This window comes from Oncorhynchus keta, chromosome 9, assembly GCF_023373465.1.
Source record: "Oncorhynchus keta strain PuntledgeMale-10-30-2019 chromosome 9, Oket_V2, whole genome shotgun sequence".
Classification (NCBI taxonomy): Eukaryota; Metazoa; Chordata; class Actinopteri; order Salmoniformes; family Salmonidae; genus Oncorhynchus; species Oncorhynchus keta.
In genome coordinates, this window is record NC_068429.1 from 32,131,223 (window position 1) to 32,149,362 (window position 18,140).

Consider the following 18,140-nt stretch of genomic DNA (forward strand, 5'->3'; position numbering starts at 1 on the left):
ATGGGGTGAAAGTAGTGATGGCAGAAATGTTTATAGTACAAGGAAATCTGTACGGGAGGTAGTGTCATATAATGGGAATAGAAGGGAGGACGTTCTGTTGTGTTGGATGAGATTAGGGCATAATTTGTATTTGAAATTGATAGGGAAACATGGCACTGGAATGTGTAATGGCTGTATGGTAGAGGAAACATTTGAAAATGTATTATTACTTTGTGAAATGTATGATGTTGAATGAGAGGTTGTTTGACAGGGTCAGAGAGGTTGGACTTGAATGTGGAGTGGGTGATATTTTGGGTGGGGGTGATGGGAGTAGAGAGGTTTGTTAGGGAAATATTTATTTTCTTCGAAATTCGGGGTTAGATAATTAAGAGAATATTGTGTTTTCGGTAGGTCGTGACCGGCCTCACACTCCAGCACAGTAGATGGCGGTGTATGCACTTATTAGTTGGTTGCGATTCGCCAATCAAAACTTAAAGAAGAAGACTATCACGTGACATGGGTGGCTGAAGCACAACACAACATACGTGTCTGTCATGGTGGAGAAGAGAGTTTGAAATGTGAAATTCATAGAATCTGAAATAGCCATTTTAAATTTGCAATGGACATTGTGGTGTATTTGATTGCTGCAGCAATCCTTATTGTGTTGATCGTTTTTGCTGTGAAGGTACGAGGAAAAACAGAGGAAGGTAAGGAGTTAACTGTAGCTACCAAGCGTTTGGATAACGACACCAATACTTAAACAGCTAACGTTAGCAATCGCGTTGCTATTCGTGTTTAACACTGGCTATTTATAAGTTAAAAGTCGAGGTTGTTTGGGTGTTTATTTATTTCCCTGTCACTTGCTCGTCATGACCTGTCAGTTCTCAATGTAGCTAGCTAACGTTAGCTAGCTACTGTTGTAGCTGACTAAGGAACATGTTGACAAGTTTATTTACGTTATTTCTCTTGCTATACTTAAGTCTCCCTCCCCTATTCTCTTCCTCTACATTCTACTAGTAAACGCAATCGAGTCTATCTGTGCTCCCATTATCTGCCTTCCCTGACCGCCCTCCATTAACTCTTCCCCATGTCTCCTGCCCTTTACCTCTCCGCATATGTGCACTCGTTTTGGGCCGAAATTGACCCGATAATCTGTAATTGAACCCCCCCCCCCTCTCTCTCTCTAGCTGATCGTGAACAGAGGCAGGATGTGTTGGCTCGGGTGGCAGCTCCTCGCCCGCAGGTGGCCGAGGAGCGTGGGGTGGGCATGCCCCGGCGCCGTAGAAATCTCAACAGCAGGGTAATGGCCCAGAGGCGAGCCCAGAGGGACGCATCCGACAACGGTAACACATCTGACATACACACACACACACAAATGAGTATCACATGTGTTTCTACTGTGAAAATGAAGTTTCACAAATGTGTGAATGCTCCTTCAGAGGACAGCCCTGTAGAAGAAGTGGCTGTGGAGGAACAGGAAGAAGAGGAGGAACAGCAGTTCCAGGCCACAGGGAAGCTTGGAGCCAAGAAGCAGAGGAAACTGGAGGAGAAACAAGCCAAACGGGCTCAGAGAGAGGTATTACCACTCTCTGGAACAGCTGGAGAACAGTTCTCCATTGGAGATAGTCCATTATATGTTATCAGTAGCATGTCAATCAACAGTAGGGCTGGGACGATACCAGTATCACAATACTCGTTAGTATTGTGGCAAGGAAACAAAACATGAAGTGGATTTTAACTTCTTTAGGAAAACAGCCCTAATGTTGGAAACAAACATAATTATGTTGTCATCCAGTGTCACATTTATTTTCCAGCTATAGAAAACAATATTTTACCCTGCTGGTCATCTATGAACATCTTGGCCATGTTCTGTTATAATCTCCACCTGGCACAGCCAGAAGAGGACTGGCCACCCCTCATGGCCTGGTTTCTTTCTAGGTTCTGGCTTTTCTAGGGAGTTCTTCCTAGCCATCGTGCTTCTACACCTGCATTGCTTGCTGTTTGGAGTTTTAGGCTGGGTTTCTGTACAGCACTTTGTGACATCAGCTGAAGGGCTTTGTAAATAAATTTGGTTTGAATTTGATTTGATTTTACATACAGCAGTTTTTTTAAAGGACCAATCTGCTTCTTGTTTTCCTGTTTGCCATGAACAAAAATATTGCCTCAATAATATTGCCCTAGTCAATAGTCTACAATGGCTTTCTCTCCTCAAATGGCGTTCTCCCTTCAGCAGCACTGCATCTTCTCTCAGCTGCAATGCTGTGATAGAACCAGGCAGGTGAAGGGCATCCACCATATTGCTTTGACCCACCCTGCATTTTCAAATCATTATATTTTATGTTTGCAAGTGTTCTTCTTGGCGACTTGGTTTGATGCTGTGTTCCTCAGGCTGAGCTGGCAGAGAGAGAGGAAAGGAAGAAAATGCAGGAGCTCCGAGAGCAGGAGAGAAGCAAGGAGGATGAGAAAGAGAGACAACAGGAGCAGAAAGAGGTAATAAACACACACACACACTATCTCACTATTTTGAACACAGATGCAGGTAGACACATCACTTATTATTCCCATTCTTGCATTCATTCCTTCTTTCTCCTATTATTATTTTCTGTTTAGGAGGAAGAGGAGCGGCGGGCCAAAGAGGAGCAGGAGAAGGAGGAGGAAGAGGAGTACCTAAGGCTCAAACAGTCCTTTGTCGTCGAGGAGCAGGGTGAAGCTGAAGATGTCACAGAGGAAGAGGTAGTTTACTAGTGTATTCACATAGTTCGGTTTAGGTGGCTGTCGACATAAACCCGTTTTTATCAAGTAGATTGGGGCTGGGCAAATGGTGGCCCACTGTCCCCCTTTTGTTGGCCCAGGGAGGGAGGGAGGGAGGAAGAGAGAAGAAAAATATAAACGCAACATGTAAAGTGTTGTTTTCATGAGCTGAAACAAAAGATCCCATACATTTTCCATACGCACAAAAAGCTTTTCTCTAAAGTGTTGTGCCGTATGTCCACAAATTTGTTTACATCCCTGTTAGTGAGCATTTCTCTTTTGCCAAGATAATCCATTTACCTGACAGGTGTGGTATATCAAGAAGCTGATTAAACAGCATGATCATTACACAGGTGCACCTTGAGCTGATGACAATAAAAGACCACTATAACGTTTCAAGGGAGCGTGCAGTTGGTATGCTGACTGCAGGAATGTCCACCAGAGCTGTTGGCAGGCAATTTACTGTTAATTTCTCAACCATAAGCCGCCTTAGCAAGCTATTCTAGTCTAGCTTTTCCTGCATGGGACTCCCAAGAGCTAAGGAGCATTTTTTTAAGGAGAAGCCAGTATTACCTGAAAGATAGGCTGTGACATCAATTATATATATATATATATATATATATATCAATTTAGAACAGGATTATCTAGTTTGGATAAAATTTCAATGGCGTTGGGAGAGACTGCTAGAGAGTGCCTGCGGGTGCACTGATTTTAAAGCAATGATATTCGACTGATTTGTTTTAAAACTCAGCAGCTGCAATAATAAGAAAATTGTTATAATTAAAAAACAAGGTCACCCCCGAAAGCCAGATGGAGTTGGGTAAATTAGACAAGCATTCTGTCTTTTTATATTACTGTAGTGTAGGTTATGCTGCAGCAAATGTAGACCAACCTGTCAAAATAAAAATGTTTTGTTACCATGAGATGATAGGTCTCCATACTGAGATGGGCTGTCTGTCCCCACCCTGAAGGTTGACTCATCATGCAGAGGCCGTAGAGAAGCCACATTTAGACATGGCATGTAATTTAACAGTTCCATTTCACACTATGTTGTTCATGTAAATAATTTACCGGTTTCTCGTAGTTATTTATCCTGGGAAAAGGGAGTAGTTTTGGGTGGTAAATCTCAGTAACCTGGATTCCTGGCATGAAATCCCTATTTTATGTAAATGTTTGTTCTTTTTTTATAGTCACGCAACCTTCTACAAGAGTTCATCCAGTACATCAAGGTATGAGCAGGAACCTAACCAGTACCATATACACTGTGTACAAAACTTTAGGAAAATCTTCCTAATATTGAGTTGCACCACCCTTTTCCCGCAGAACAGCCTCAATTCGTCAGGGCATGGAGACCCCCAGCTCCGCTAAAACCTTTAACAACAATGTGCTGTTTTCAAGGGAGTGTTAACATTTATTTAACTATTTGGTTTTAACATCATAACCTCTTGAAGAGAATAGTCAGACCTACCACATTTCTGATTATTCCATATTTAGCTCTATCATAGCTATAGGCTATAGCAATAAACTGCATGCTTTTCATGATCAATTGATCATGTCATTTCAGAAGCGTGAGGATAGCCTAACCATTTTTTATTTTTTTTATTTTTTCACTTTATTGGACTTATGTCATCACCACTAGATGGCAAGCAAATCAAACACTTTGGATAAAGCCATCTAGTTTATCCCCTGAATGTTAACTAACCATATTGACATGATCTGTTATTAGCTAGGTAGCCAATTTGACATCGTCCATTAATCAATGTAGCCTATCATGTCTGTCCACAGCAATTGTGATTAAACACTCTTAAAAACAATGTTGAAAAGGGAATAGTGTTAACTTAATTAGGTAGGCCTACGTTGGTTGGAGAAAAAAATCCATTACCACTACAGTGCATTCATGGGGCGGCAGGTAGCCTAGTGGTTAGAGCATTGGGCCAGTTGCTAGATCGAAGGTTGCTAGATTGAATCCCCGAGCTGACAAGGTAAAAAGCTGTTGTTCTGCCCCTGAACAAGGCACCCCACTGTTTCTAGGCTGTCATTGTAAATAAGAATTTGTTCTTAACTGACTTGCCTAGTTAAATAAAAAAGATACATTCAAAGTATTCATACCCCTTAGTCCACATTTTGTTCTTACAGCCTGAATTCAAAATTGATTAAATATATTTTAATCCTCACCCATCTACACACAAAATCTCATAATGAAAAAGTGAAAAGTTTTTAGAAATGTTTGCAGATTTATTGAAAATGAAATAGATATCTAATTTGCGTAACTATTTACACCCCTTTTCTTTGACACTACAAATGGAGTTCAGATGCATCCAATTTCCTTTGATCATCCTTGATGTCACTACAACTTGATTGGAGTCCACCTGTGGCCAATTAAATAGTTTGGACATGATTTAGAAAGAAACACCTGTCTATATACAGTACCAGTCAAAGGTTTGGACACACCTACTCATTCAAGGGTTTTTCATTATTTTGGCTATTTTCTACATTGTAGAAAAATAGTGAAGACATCAAAACTATGAAATAACATGTGGAATCATGTAGTAATCAAAAAAGGGTTAAACAAATCACTATATTTTATATTCTTAAAAGTAGGCACCCTTTGCCTTGATGACAGCTTTGCACACTCTTGGTATTCTCTCAATCATCTTCATGAGGTTGTCACCTGGAATGCTTTTCCAACAGTCTTGAAGGAGTTCCCACGTGTGCTGAGCACTTGTCGGCTGCTTTTCCTTCACGCTGCGGTCCAACTCAACCCAAACCGTCTCAATTGGGTTGAGGTCAGATGATTGTGGAGGCCAGGTCATCTGATACAGCACTCCATCACTCTCCTCCTTGGTCAAATAGCCCTTACACAGCCTGGAGGTGTGTTTTGTCATTGTCCTGTTTAAGAACAAATGATAGTCCCACTAAGTGCAAACCAGAATGCTGTGGTAGCCATCCTGGTTAAGTGTGCCTGGAATTTTAAATAAATCCCTGACAGTGTCACCAGCAAAGCACCCCACACCATCACACCTCCTCCATGCTTCACGGTGGGAACCACACGTACAGAGATTATCCGTTCAGCAAATCTGTGTCTCAAAGACACGGTGGTTGGAACCAAAATTCTCAAATTTGGACGACTCAGACCAAAGGACAGATTTCCACCAGTCTAATGTCAATTGCTCATGTTTCTTGGCCCAAGCAAGTCTCTTCTTATTGGTGTCATTTAGTAGTTTCTTTGTAGAAATTGTGAAGGCATGATTCACGCAGTCTCCTCTGAATAGTTGATGTGTCTGTTACTTGAATTCTAAACCATTTATTTGGGCTGCAGTCTGAGGTGCAGTTAATTGCCTATTTTTGAGGCTGGTAACTCTAATGAACTTATCCTCTGCAGCAGAAGTAACTCTGGGTCTTCATTTCCTGTGGAGGTCCTCATGAGGGCCAGTTTCATCATAGCGCTTGGTTTTTGTGACTGCACTTGAAACGTTCAAAGTTCTTGAAATATTCCGGATTGACTGGCATTCATTTCTTAAAGTAATGACTGTCGTTTCTCTGCTTTTGAGCTGTTCTTGCCGTAATATGGACTTGGTATTTTACCAAATAGGGCTATCTTCTGTATACCACCCCTACCTTGTCACAACACATCTGATCGTCTCAAATGCATTAAGAAGGAAAGATATTCCACAAATGAACTTTTAACAAGGCACACCTGTTAATTGAAATGCATTCCAGGTGACTACCTCATGAAGCTGGTTGAGAGAATGCCAAGAGTGTAAAGCTGTCATCAAAGCAAAGGGTGACTACTTTTAAGAATCTCAAATATAAAATATTTAGATTTTTTTGGTTACTACATAATTCCATATGTGGTATTTCATAGTTTTGATGTCTTCAGAATTATTCTACAATGTAGAAAATTGTGAAAATAATGAAAAACCCTAGATTGAGTAGGTGTGTCCAAACTTTTGACTGGTACTGTAAGGTTCCACAATTGACAGGCATGCCAGAGCAGAAACTATACCATGAAATCCAAGGAATTGTTCATAGAACTCAGAGAATTGTAATACGGCATGTATCTGGGGAAGGGTATACAACTATTACTAGAGTGTTGAACGTTTCCAAGACCACATTGATCCAAGTCGTTGGAAAATTGACAAAATATGGAACTACCCAGACTCTGCCTAGAGCTGGCCGTCCGACCAAACTGAGCAACCGGGTAAGAAGGACCTTGGTCAGGGAGGTGACCAATAACCCAATGATCACTCTGACAGAACTACAGAGTTCCTTGGCTGAGATGGTAGAACCTGCCAGAAGGACAAGTCTTTACAGTACTTCACCAATCTGTGCATTATGGGTGAATGGCCCAACAGAAGCCACTCCTGAGATAAAAAGCACATGACATCACACCTGGAGTTTGCAAAAAGGCATGGGAAAGCCTCAGAGCATAAGGCAAAGGATTATGTGGACTGATAATTCAAATGGAACTATTTGTCCTGAATTGCAAAACGCTGTGTGTGGAGAAAGACGGGTGTGAGCTGTGCCTGGTTAACACCATCACTACCATGAAGCATGGTGGTGGCAGCATCATGCTATGGGATGGTTTTCAGCGATGGACAGGGAGACTGGTAAGGATAGAGAGAACAATGAATGGAGACAAATCCGTAATGAGAACCTCCCCCAGCGTGCAAACGACCTTAAACTGGGGCGAAGATTTCCATTCCAATAAGACAATGACCCCAAGCATACAGCCAAAGCAACACTGGAATGGCTTCAGAACAAGAATGTGAAATGTTCTCAAGTGGCCCAGTCTTGAATCTCATTTAAAATCAGTGGAAAGTCTTGAAGATTGCTATTCACCGCCACTCTCCATCCAACTTGACAGAGCTTGAAAAAATCCTTGAGGAAGAATGGGAAGAAATTCCCAAATCCAGATGTGCAAAGCTGATACATGCCTACCAAAGATGACTCAAAGCTGAAATCGGTGCTTCTACAAAGTATTGACTCAGGGGTGTGAATACTTATGTAAATGAGATATTTCTGTATTTTATTTTCTATAGATTTCTAAAAACATGTTTTTACTTTGTCATTATGGGATATTGTGTGTAGATGGGTGAGGAAAGAATCTATAATCAATTTTGAATTCGGGCTCTAACACAACAAAATGTGGAATAAGTTGAGATATGAATAGTTTCTGTTTAGCCAACTGTGCAACATTTCTACCGGTAGATTGCAATGTAATATTTGTATTTGAATTTTATTGCATTTTTTATTTAACTAGTCAAATTAAGCACATTCTTATTTAACAAGAGTCAAAAGGACTCCTATGGGGACCTGGGCTGGGATTAAAAATGTAGAACCAAACATGCATCACAAGAGATACCACAAATCTACATAAAGAGAGACCGAAGACAACACCGCATGGCTGCAACACAATATGCGTAAACATGATCAGCTAACAGTACATCGGCAGTTGAGCCCTTCTTGACATGCAGAGCCCACAAAGGATGGGAAATTATCCTAAACCACTCACACTGAGGTATAGTTAACTTCACTTGTATTTTAGATCACCCAAATGTCAACTTAATGGTAGCCAATATTAAGAGAGATCGTGAGGCTATCGTCATGTACAGTTGAAGTCAGAAGTTTACATACATCTTGGCCAAATACATTTAAACTTAATTTTTCACAATTCCTGACATTTAATCCGAGTACAAATTTCCTGTTTTAGGTCAGTTAGGATCACTTTATTTTAAGAATATGAAATGTCAGAATAATAGTAGTGATTTATTTCAGCTTGTATTTCTTTCATCACATTCCCAGTGGGTCAGAAGTTTACATGCACTCAATTAGTATTTGGTAGCATTGCCTTTAAATTGTAGCCTTCTACAAGCTTCCCACAGTAAGTTGGGTGAATTTTGACCCATTCCTTTTGACCCCAGGTTTGAAGGCCTCCTTGCTCGCACACGCTTTTTCAGTTCTGCCCACAACATTTCTATAAGATTAAGGTGAGTGCATTTTTATGGCCACTCCAATACCTTGACTTTGTTGTCCTTATGCCATTTTGACAACTTTGGAAGTATGCTTGGGGCATTGTCCATTTTGAAGACCCATTTGCGACCAAGCTTAAACTTCCTGACTGATGTCTTGAGCTGTTGCTTCAATATATCCACATAATTTTCCTCCCTCATGATGCCATCTATTTTGTGAAGTGCACCAGTCCCTCCTGCAGCAAAGCACCCCCACAACATGATGCTGCCAGCCCTGTGGTTCACAGTTAGGATGGTGTTCTTTGACTTGCAAGCATCCCCCTTTTCCCTCCAAACATAACGATGGTCATTATAGCCAAACAGTTCTTTTTTTGTTTCATCAGACCAGAGGACATTATCCAAAAAGTATGATCTTTGCAGTTGCAAACCATAGTCTGGCTTTTTTTATGGCGGTTTTGGAGCAGTACCTTCTTCCTTGCTGAGGGGCCTTTCAGGTTATGTCGATATAGGACTCATTTTTACTGTGGATAGAGGCTTTTGTACCTGTTTCCTCCAGCATCTTTACAAGGTTCTTTGCTGTTGTTCTGGGATTGATTTGCACTTTTCGCAGCAAAGTACGTTCATCTCTAGGAGACAGAACGCGTCTCCTTCCTGAGCGGTATGATTGCTGTCGTCCCATGGTGTTTATTTGTGTACTATTGTTTGTACAGCTGGATGTGGTAACGTCAGACATTTCGAAATTGCTCCCAAGGATGAACCAGACTTGTGGTCTACAATTTTTCTGAGGTCTTGGCTTTCTTTTGATTTTCCCATGATGTCAAGCAAAGAGGCACGGAGTTTGAAGGTAGACCTTGAAATACATCCACAGGTACACCTCCAATTGACTCAAATTATGTCAATTAGCCTATCAGAAGCTTCTAAAGCCATGACATCCTTTTCTGGAATTTTCCATGCTGTTGAAAGGCACAGTCAACTTAGTGTATGTAAACTTCTGACCCACTGGAATTGTGATACTGTGAAATAATCTGTCTGTAAACAATTGTTGGAAAAATCACTTGTCATGCACAAAGTAGATGTCCTAACCAACTTGCCAAAACTATAGTTTGTTAACAAGAAATTAATGGAGTGGTTGAAAAGTAGTTTTGTCTCCATCCTAAGTGTATGTTAACTTCCGACTTCAACTGTATCTGAAATCACATGATCAATTGATGTTTACTGGTGATGAAAAGCATGCAGGTAGGGTATTTGCTGTATAATTATGATGATAGAGCTACAGTAAATGTCAGCAATTGTTTTGTATGGAATAATCAGAAATGTGTAGTTCTGACTGCTGTTCAAGAGGTGATGTACAAGTTAAGCACATTTATTCAACATTCCCTTGAAAAGGGCACACAGTTGTCAATGGGTTTAGCAGAGCAGGGGGGCAAGTCGATTGCTCTGCACCTTATTGTGACATTTTATTGTTAACAGCGTATAGGTTTTTTACCCTCTTCCTCTGGTTATCTCTCAGGACTCCAAGGTAGTACTGCTGGAAGACCTGGCGTCACACTTTGGAATGCGCACACAGGTGATGGCAGGAAAATTATCAAAGGGTGCCATGAGTGCAGGACTGATTCCTGCACTCAATGGTCTGTTCTCATTTTAAATATGTGTGTCAGATTGTGTCTCCACAAGGTTCAAGGTTATATTAGTGTTTTTTTGTGGTGGTTGAGAGAAGGGAGATTGGTCATCATAACTAATCTTTGCTCACAGGATGCAATTGCAAGACTGCAGGACCTCTTAGCTGATGGTGAACTCACAGGTAAGTGAATAAAAATGTGTGCCAAAATTAACATTATTTCTCTGAGTAAATGAGTACAGTCAGGCACTCTTGCTTCTCTGCTGTCTGACCGTCTTTATTCTCATTATTTTCTTCAGGAGTGATCGACGATAGAGGGAAGTTTATCTCCATCACGCCAGAAGAGTTAAACGCTGTGGCTCAGTTCATCAAACATAGAGGGAGGGTCTCTATCAGCGAGCTGGCCCAAGCTAGTAACTCACTCATCAACCTCACGCCCGAGATACGAAACACCGCCTAATGGGGAATATACAGACACACACAACACATTGAGGACAGATTTTGCCAAAGCTAGAAGAAACTCCCTCATCAATCTACAGTAAAACCTGAAATATTCAATGCTGCCAGATTTGTGATGCCAAACTCGGATAAGTAATGAAGCATAAACAAACAGATTAGACAACACTCATGTTGGTTCAGAATTATAATTTCATACACTGAATTATTGGATTATTTTGAGTGTTCTCATTATACTCAGTATATGAATAAAGTCGACGTGTCGACATGTGAATTGGATTTTGGATGTTTCCTCTTTTTATGTCTATTTCCAGCCCATATTTATTTGTATCTTAAACTCGGCCATACAATCACTACCCACAGTTACACCTTGAGTACGTTGCACATTATTGCAATCTAAGAGCAGATTTATGTTCCAGATTTCTTAGCGTATTGTTGATTCCTTGGTGGGATAAATATGAACCTGTCAGAGACAGGTATATAATTGTACAGTATGGAAAAATACTAATTTACGCTTTGTTGGATTTGCTAGTTAATTACATAATATCCCTGACTAATTGTTTGCACACCGTTGCACTCGGGTCGTCAGTAGTTACTACAGCCACAAAGTCAAACTAATTTATCCTTTAAAAATATGATTTTACACCTAACCTTAGCGGTGTCGTTAGCTTCATGCCTAACCGTAATCTTAAATAAAGACCAAAAGACACATGATTGTTTTCAGGAAGTTTTACGATATAGCCTTTGTGGCTGTGGTAACTAATGACGACATTGCACTCGTGATTGTAATTTCCGGTCATCCCGGAAGACCGTCTACGAGCCAGCTTTAGCCAAATGAAAGTTAGATGATTCCGTGCTTTGAATTAGCTTTAGATTATGTCGGCGCAGAAAAAAACATATATTTAGCCACACCCGTGAGGCACTTATATACATTTAAAGAAATAGATTGTATGTTCGTGGATCTCCTTGTATTCGTATCTCTGGTAAGTAACGCTAGCCTAGCTATTTCCGAAAGAACAAGCTTGTGTAGAGTTATTATTGTGCGCGTGCATTTGAAATAGCAAGCGCATGCTAGCTAGCCTGCTATAGTTACTTGATTGACAACTGATTCTCAGGACACGAGATGTGCAATTTCGCAATGCCTATGTACAACCTGACTACACACCCTTCAGAAAGTATTCATACCCCTTGATTTATTCCATATTTTATGCTACAGCCTGAATAAAACATTTTATTAAATAGATTTTCCCTCATCCATCTGGACACAATACCCAATAGTGACAAAGTGAAAACATGTTTTTAGAATAGAATCTATTGAACATGAAATACAGAAATATCTAATTTACATAAGTATTCACACCCCTGATTCAATACTTTGTAGAGGCAACTTAGGCAACGATTACATCTGTGAGGTTTCATGTGTAAATCTTACATTTTTTCACACCTGGATTGTGCATAATTTGTCCATAATTTGTCCAAATTGGTTGTTGATCATTGCTAGACAACCATTTTCAAGTCTTGACATAGATTTTCAAGTAGATTTAAGTCAAAACTAATTTGGCCACTCAGATACATTCACTGTCTTGGTAGGCAACTTCAGTGTAGATTTGGCCTTGTGTTTTAGATTATTGTCCTGCTGAAAGGTGAATTAATCTCCCATTGTCTGGTGGTCAAGTCCGCTTTCCAGGTTTTCCTCTAGGATGTCTGTTGCCTGTGCTTCACTCCATTCTGTTTATTTTTTTAACCTGAAAAACTCATCAGTCCTTAACGTTTACAATCATACCCATAACATAACGCAGCCTTCAAGATGCCAGAAAACAGTACTTTGGGGAGTGGTACTCAGTAATTTGTTGTATTGCATTTGCCCTATATCATAACACTTTGTATTCAGGACAACAACAAAAAAAGAGTATTGCCACATTTTTTTGTAGTATTACTTTAGTGCCTTGCTGGAAACAGGATGCATGTTTTGGAATATTTGTTATTCTGTACAAGCTTCCTTCTTTTCCCTCTGTTAATTAAGTCAGTATTGTTTAGTAACTTCAATGTTGTTGAGCCATCCTCAGTTTTCTCCTATCACAGCTATTAAACTCTGTAACTGTTTGGCCTCATGGTGAAATCCCTGAGTGTTTTCTCTCCTCTCTGGCAACTGCCTGTGTCTTTGTAGTGTAAAGTGTATTGAATGGGATATTGAATGTCTGCTTTTCCCCCCTACCCATCTACCAATATATGTGAGGCATTGGTAAACCTCCTTTGTCTTTGTGGTTGAATCTGTATTTGAAATTCACAGGTCAACTGGGGGACCTTACAATTATGTGTGTGGTACAGAGATGAGGTAGTAGTCATCTCATGCTTTTACTCCTGAATGTATTTAGGCTTTCCATAATAAAGTGGTTGAATACTTACTGACTCAAGACATTTCAGCTTTTCATTTTTAATACATTTGTAAAAATGTCTAACATCATTTGACTTTGACATTATGGGGTATTGTGTGTGTGTAGGCCAGTGACAAATCTACATTTAATCCAATTTAAATTCAGACTAACACAATCAAATTTGTAAAAAGTCAAGGGGTCTGAATTCTTTCTGATGGCACTTTAGCTTGCTTTTCAGACAATATGCTGAACAATAGACAATTCAGTTGTCACATTACTTCTTTTTTTTTTGGCACTTTGTTATCCCTAGCCAAGTAAAACTCAACTCCACTATGTTGATGTGAAGTACATTGTAGAGTTGTGTTTTACTTGGCTAGGTTATCCCTTAGCAGCAAGTAGCTAGCTAGTCTACATTTTCATCTTATAGTGGGTTAGTGCTAGTCTAGCTGCTGGTAAGTGAAGGGTTAAGTGACAGATGCCTTAATAATACCGACCCATTCCACAGATCTCTCTTCTTCATTTCAAGTTTCCCAACTTCAGGTTTACAGTGTCAAATGTTCTTACAACCTGCAACAGCATTCTGTGCTGCGTGGTTATTTATTGCATAAACTCTTCTTATTTCTTAGTTGTACATCCATTGAAGTCATATTATTACAGCTAACCATACACATGATTTGTCTGAAACAGTTAGACAATCTAGTAAAACACCTTGCCTAAATGGTGACATTACATCTATGTATTTGGAAACTTTTGCAAATTCTCTGAGCAACAGTTGACTGTACAAATTGTTATGGATGGGAATACATTGTCTCCCTTCCAGCCATGACTCTGAGCATGTCTCCGGCTGCGGTTTGCCAGTGCTTTACTTTGGTGTCCCTGTGCACGTCCATCGCTGACCCCAACTGGATCCAGGTCAGGAACAGTACTGACCCCGGAGGAAAACAAATCATCTATGGAGTGGCCTTCACACTGCACGCTGCCCAGAACATCACTGACACAGGTAGGGAAGGGCAAGACTGGACCGTCAAAGAAGAGATTGTTTGACATTTGTCTTCTATTTCTGCTACCAGACAGTCGTCATCTGTTTTGACACTGTATAGTTCACATTTTCTACAGTTTAACTGCACCCACATATATCTGGTAAAGGCCTATGTACTGTACTTATCCGTAATTCCATGTTTGTGATCTTAAACGTATTTACTCTCTGCTTATGCAGAAGCCTGGGAGTGTGGTGTGTGTTTATGTGTGTGGAGTTGACTGAGAGTACGTGTGTGTTCCCTCCCTGTAGGTCCTCTGGGTGGTGTTAACGGCTCGGGGATGTGGCTGCTCTATGCCCTAGCGGCTCTGTGCTACACTGCTGTCCTGCTCTCCAGCTCCTCCTTCTTATTGGACTTCTTGGGGACTGGGATGTCCCACCCTCGACTGGTGGTGTCACTCCACATCTCCACTGGTAACCTAACTTTTCTCACTTTTCTTATTCTCTCTTTTTCTTTCTCGTTCGGTCTCAATTGCTGCTGCTCTGTTTTTCTCTGTCTGTTTGTCTCTCTTTCTGAGGGTTTTATCACTATACTGTCATTTTATATATTTTGAAATGTTTAGTTATTTAGCAGACACTCTACTCCACAGTGACTTACAGGAGAAATTAGGGTTACGTTCTTTGCTCAAGGGTACATCTGCCTATTTTTTTTATTTATTTAGTCGGCTCAGGGATTTGAACCAGCAACCTTTCGGTTACTGGCCCAATGTTCTTTTTTTTTAATTTATTTTTATTTGACCCCTTTTTCTCCCCAATTTCATTGTATCCAATTGTTAGTAGCTACTATCTTGTCTCATCGGGCTCGGGAGAGACGAAGGTTGAAAGTCATGCGTCCTCCGGTAAACAACCCAACCAAGCCGCACTGCTTCTTAACACAGCGCGCATCCAACCCGGAAGCCAGCCGCACCAATGTGTCGGAGGAAACACCGTGCACCTGGCAACCTTGGTTAGCGCACACTGCGCCCTGCCCGCCACAGGAGTCGCTGGTGCGTGATGAGACAAGGATATCCCTACCGGCCAAACCCTCCCTATTCCGGACGACGCTAGGCCAATTGTGCGTTGCCCCACGGACCTCCCGGTCGCGGCCGGTTATGACAGAGCCTGGGCGCGAACCCAGGGTCTGGTGGCACAGCTGACGCTGCAGTACAGCGTCCTTAACCACTGCACCACCCGGGAGGCCCGGCCCAACGCTCTTATCCGCTAGTCATAATTTGAAAACATGAAGTGTCATAAAATGACATGAGTCATGTTTGCAGAGCCATGTTGGTTTACATCACTCTCTGCAGTTCTCTCTGGGATTAATGAGTTTATCATCCTCTTGCTCTCTTTCTCCCTTTCCCTCTGTCTCTTTTTCTCCCTTCCACTCTCCCCAGTTGTTTTCCTAATGTCCGTGCTGGGAGTGTGTGGGGCTTGCCTGTACGTAATCAGCGGCAACCTTCAGGAGGGCAAATTTGGGCTACTGTGGGACTGGGTAGGGGGCTGGACCTGGCCTGGGTCTGGGTCTTGGTCTCCTAGGCCTGGCACCAGAAGCCAAGCAGGGGCAGTGGGAATGCAGGCTTACCCAGGGGAGAGCTTCTACATTGCCATTCTGGGCCTACTTTTTTCCTGCCTGGCTTCCGTGATCAGCCTGAGTTGCCCGGGGGACCCCACCTCTACCCAGAGTGACTACACAGCCGTGGTGGAAGGGGACGACAGTGACACAGAGCCCCTCACCCCCAGGGAGCAGGGAGTAGGCCAGTCTGACGGAGACAACAGGGGGGAGGAGTGGGCAGGAGAGGTGGTCCCTGAACTTAATCAGGTGGAGGTGGATGGAGGTGGAGACTGCTAAAGGGGGTTCTGTTTATATGTGTAGCCCAAAAGGTGAGCTGTGGTTTGGTTTTTACTAGAATGCGAACCAGGATCACACATGGCCTGTAACAGACTATATTAGACAGCAGTGCTGGCCCCTTCCCTGGTCATGTTTTGGTTCCTTTCAATGCTTCACTTGACCAAGATAGTAGAATCCTGTCAGGAGCCAAAAAAGAGATCCAATACATTTTCTAATGTTCTCTTAATCTTTGTCTGCCTAAACTTCCCTCTCGGGTCAGTGTGTATACAGTTGCACAACATACATTTTAAAAAGAATAACATCTTTCCCTTGTGGGAGTTTAGGCCCAGAGTCTCCAACTTCACTTGACCAAGGTCAAATTTTATTTTGCTTGCTGTGATGGTTGAAAAAGTGTGCCACATGTTTAAGCTATTTCTGTCTGTGTGACCAGGGCAAGTGCGTTATACAAATGATATGCTCTTTTCAATATAGTTGAACACGTGGCGTCACAAGCGTTGACCCTGTTCCCATTACTGCAAAATAACCACTGGGGTGTGTTCAGGATCAGCGAATGGTTTCAAACAGTTCAAAACCAGAAAATATGTTCAATTGAGCATAAGTTGAAATATAGCCCATGTTTGTACAATCACCTATTCTCCTCTTCTAGTTATAAAAATCCCTACAGGAAGGTTTTTTAAAATGATTTTTGCAGGTTGTTTTCTAACCTATGCATTATCTTAACTTCTTAATCCCTTTGCACAGTCTTTCATAGTGACACTTGAAGTTTCCCAAATGGAGGACAGAAAGAGAGTTTCCTTTGAGAAATTAAATTTAAAAAGCCCGTTTGGCTATTATTGCCACTAGCTTTTATCACTTTTAATTGATGCACTATTTATTAATGCATGGATGTTTACTACTATAGGAAGAATTGAGGGGGATATGACAGCTTGCCTTTCCACAACAGGTAGTGTAAATACATGGCTCTTGCCTTTATATGACCTGATATACTAATGATATTAAAATATGATGTATTAAATATTGTATGTATTCGAATGTTTCTGGTTTCATAAAATGTTCACACTGCTATTGGTTACTAGATAATACATATCACTGTGAAAATATATTCCAGTTTGGCATCTTTAGATGGTTACGTTACAGCACAAACCACTCTATAAAGCAGGGTTATCCTGCTTAAAGGCAATCAATAAAACCATCTCCTTGATAGTGTTTGGTTGCAGATGATGGTAGGACCATGGATATTGGCTTAATTAATTAAGATAGCTAAGAGCCTGCCTAGAATCAGGTTTTCCTTACCCACTTGTTTCCTGGACACAGATTAAGCTTAATCCTGGATTGGGAAACATGTTCAATCGAGATTCTCTTTTTATTTCAAGACCAGGCTTAATCTGTGTCCTGGAAACTATCCCTCAATCTCTTCCTCAGGTACATAGGAAGACATTCCTTCTCTTATTCCAGTGTCACAGTCCCATCTCTATGAATCAGACGGTTCATTGTGATTGTTTGTGATGTTATTTATTCATTAAACTGTTTTTGTGTTTAAGTGAAATGTGTGAATGCATTTTCTTCCTGTTCCAGAACAGAAGTTTCCAGTCCAGTTCCTCTTATTCCCACTCATCTGTTTGTGTTGATATCTCATCTCTGACACTACAGGTTTATTTCCAACCAACATCACCAGGACATGATCTTAATGCAAAACCATGAGATCATCTAACACATTATTTTGCTTGCTGGTATGCAAATGATCAGGTTAAATGATTCAATGATAATTACCCAGTAATAATCTATAGAATGAATTACTTTTTTTCTGGGGGGGGGTCATTTAAACAAGCCCCTGCAATAGGCACCATTTGGTAATAGGTTATGAAATTGTGTGAATTATATCAAAGTACCTAAAGCCATACTAACACTGGTGGTAACAGTACCATAAAATCAATTGCTACCCAAATTCACCTTGTGGGAACATCTTGTCATCAAATGAGACATCGAGTAGGGGTCTAGGGATTTTATCTTAAACCAAATTGAAATCTGAACCCTGTCTGTTGTATAGAGTAAGTATCCTGGGGTATATGTGACTATATAGGGACTGATGACCTCTCTTCATGGACAGTCAGATGGCTCTAAATAT

General features: G+C 41.0%; 2 protein-coding genes across 2 annotated transcripts; both read left to right on the forward strand.

The window, feature by feature from the left end:
* Positions 1 to 483: 483 nt before the first annotated feature.
* LOC118387564 (DDRGK domain-containing protein 1-like) lies at positions 484 to 11,055 on the forward strand. Its single transcript, XM_035776051.2, has 9 exons — positions 484 to 686; positions 1,167 to 1,322; positions 1,419 to 1,555; positions 2,368 to 2,469; positions 2,590 to 2,712; positions 3,921 to 3,959; positions 10,213 to 10,269; positions 10,455 to 10,503; positions 10,620 to 11,055. The coding sequence occupies exons 1-9, from the start codon at positions 599 to 601 to the stop codon at positions 10,778 to 10,780; spliced, it is 912 nt and encodes a 303-aa protein (XP_035631944.1). The 5' UTR covers positions 484 to 598; the 3' UTR covers positions 10,781 to 11,055.
* Positions 11,056 to 11,409: 354 nt separating this feature from the next.
* On the forward strand, positions 11,410 to 17,555 carry LOC118387565 (uncharacterized). Its single transcript, XM_035776052.2, has 4 exons — positions 11,410 to 11,759; positions 13,972 to 14,151; positions 14,440 to 14,601; positions 15,561 to 17,555. The coding sequence occupies exons 2-4, from the start codon at positions 13,974 to 13,976 to the stop codon at positions 16,013 to 16,015; spliced, it is 795 nt and encodes a 264-aa protein (XP_035631945.1). The 5' UTR covers positions 11,410 to 11,759; positions 13,972 to 13,973; the 3' UTR covers positions 16,016 to 17,555.
* Positions 17,556 to 18,140: the final 585 nt, after the last annotated feature.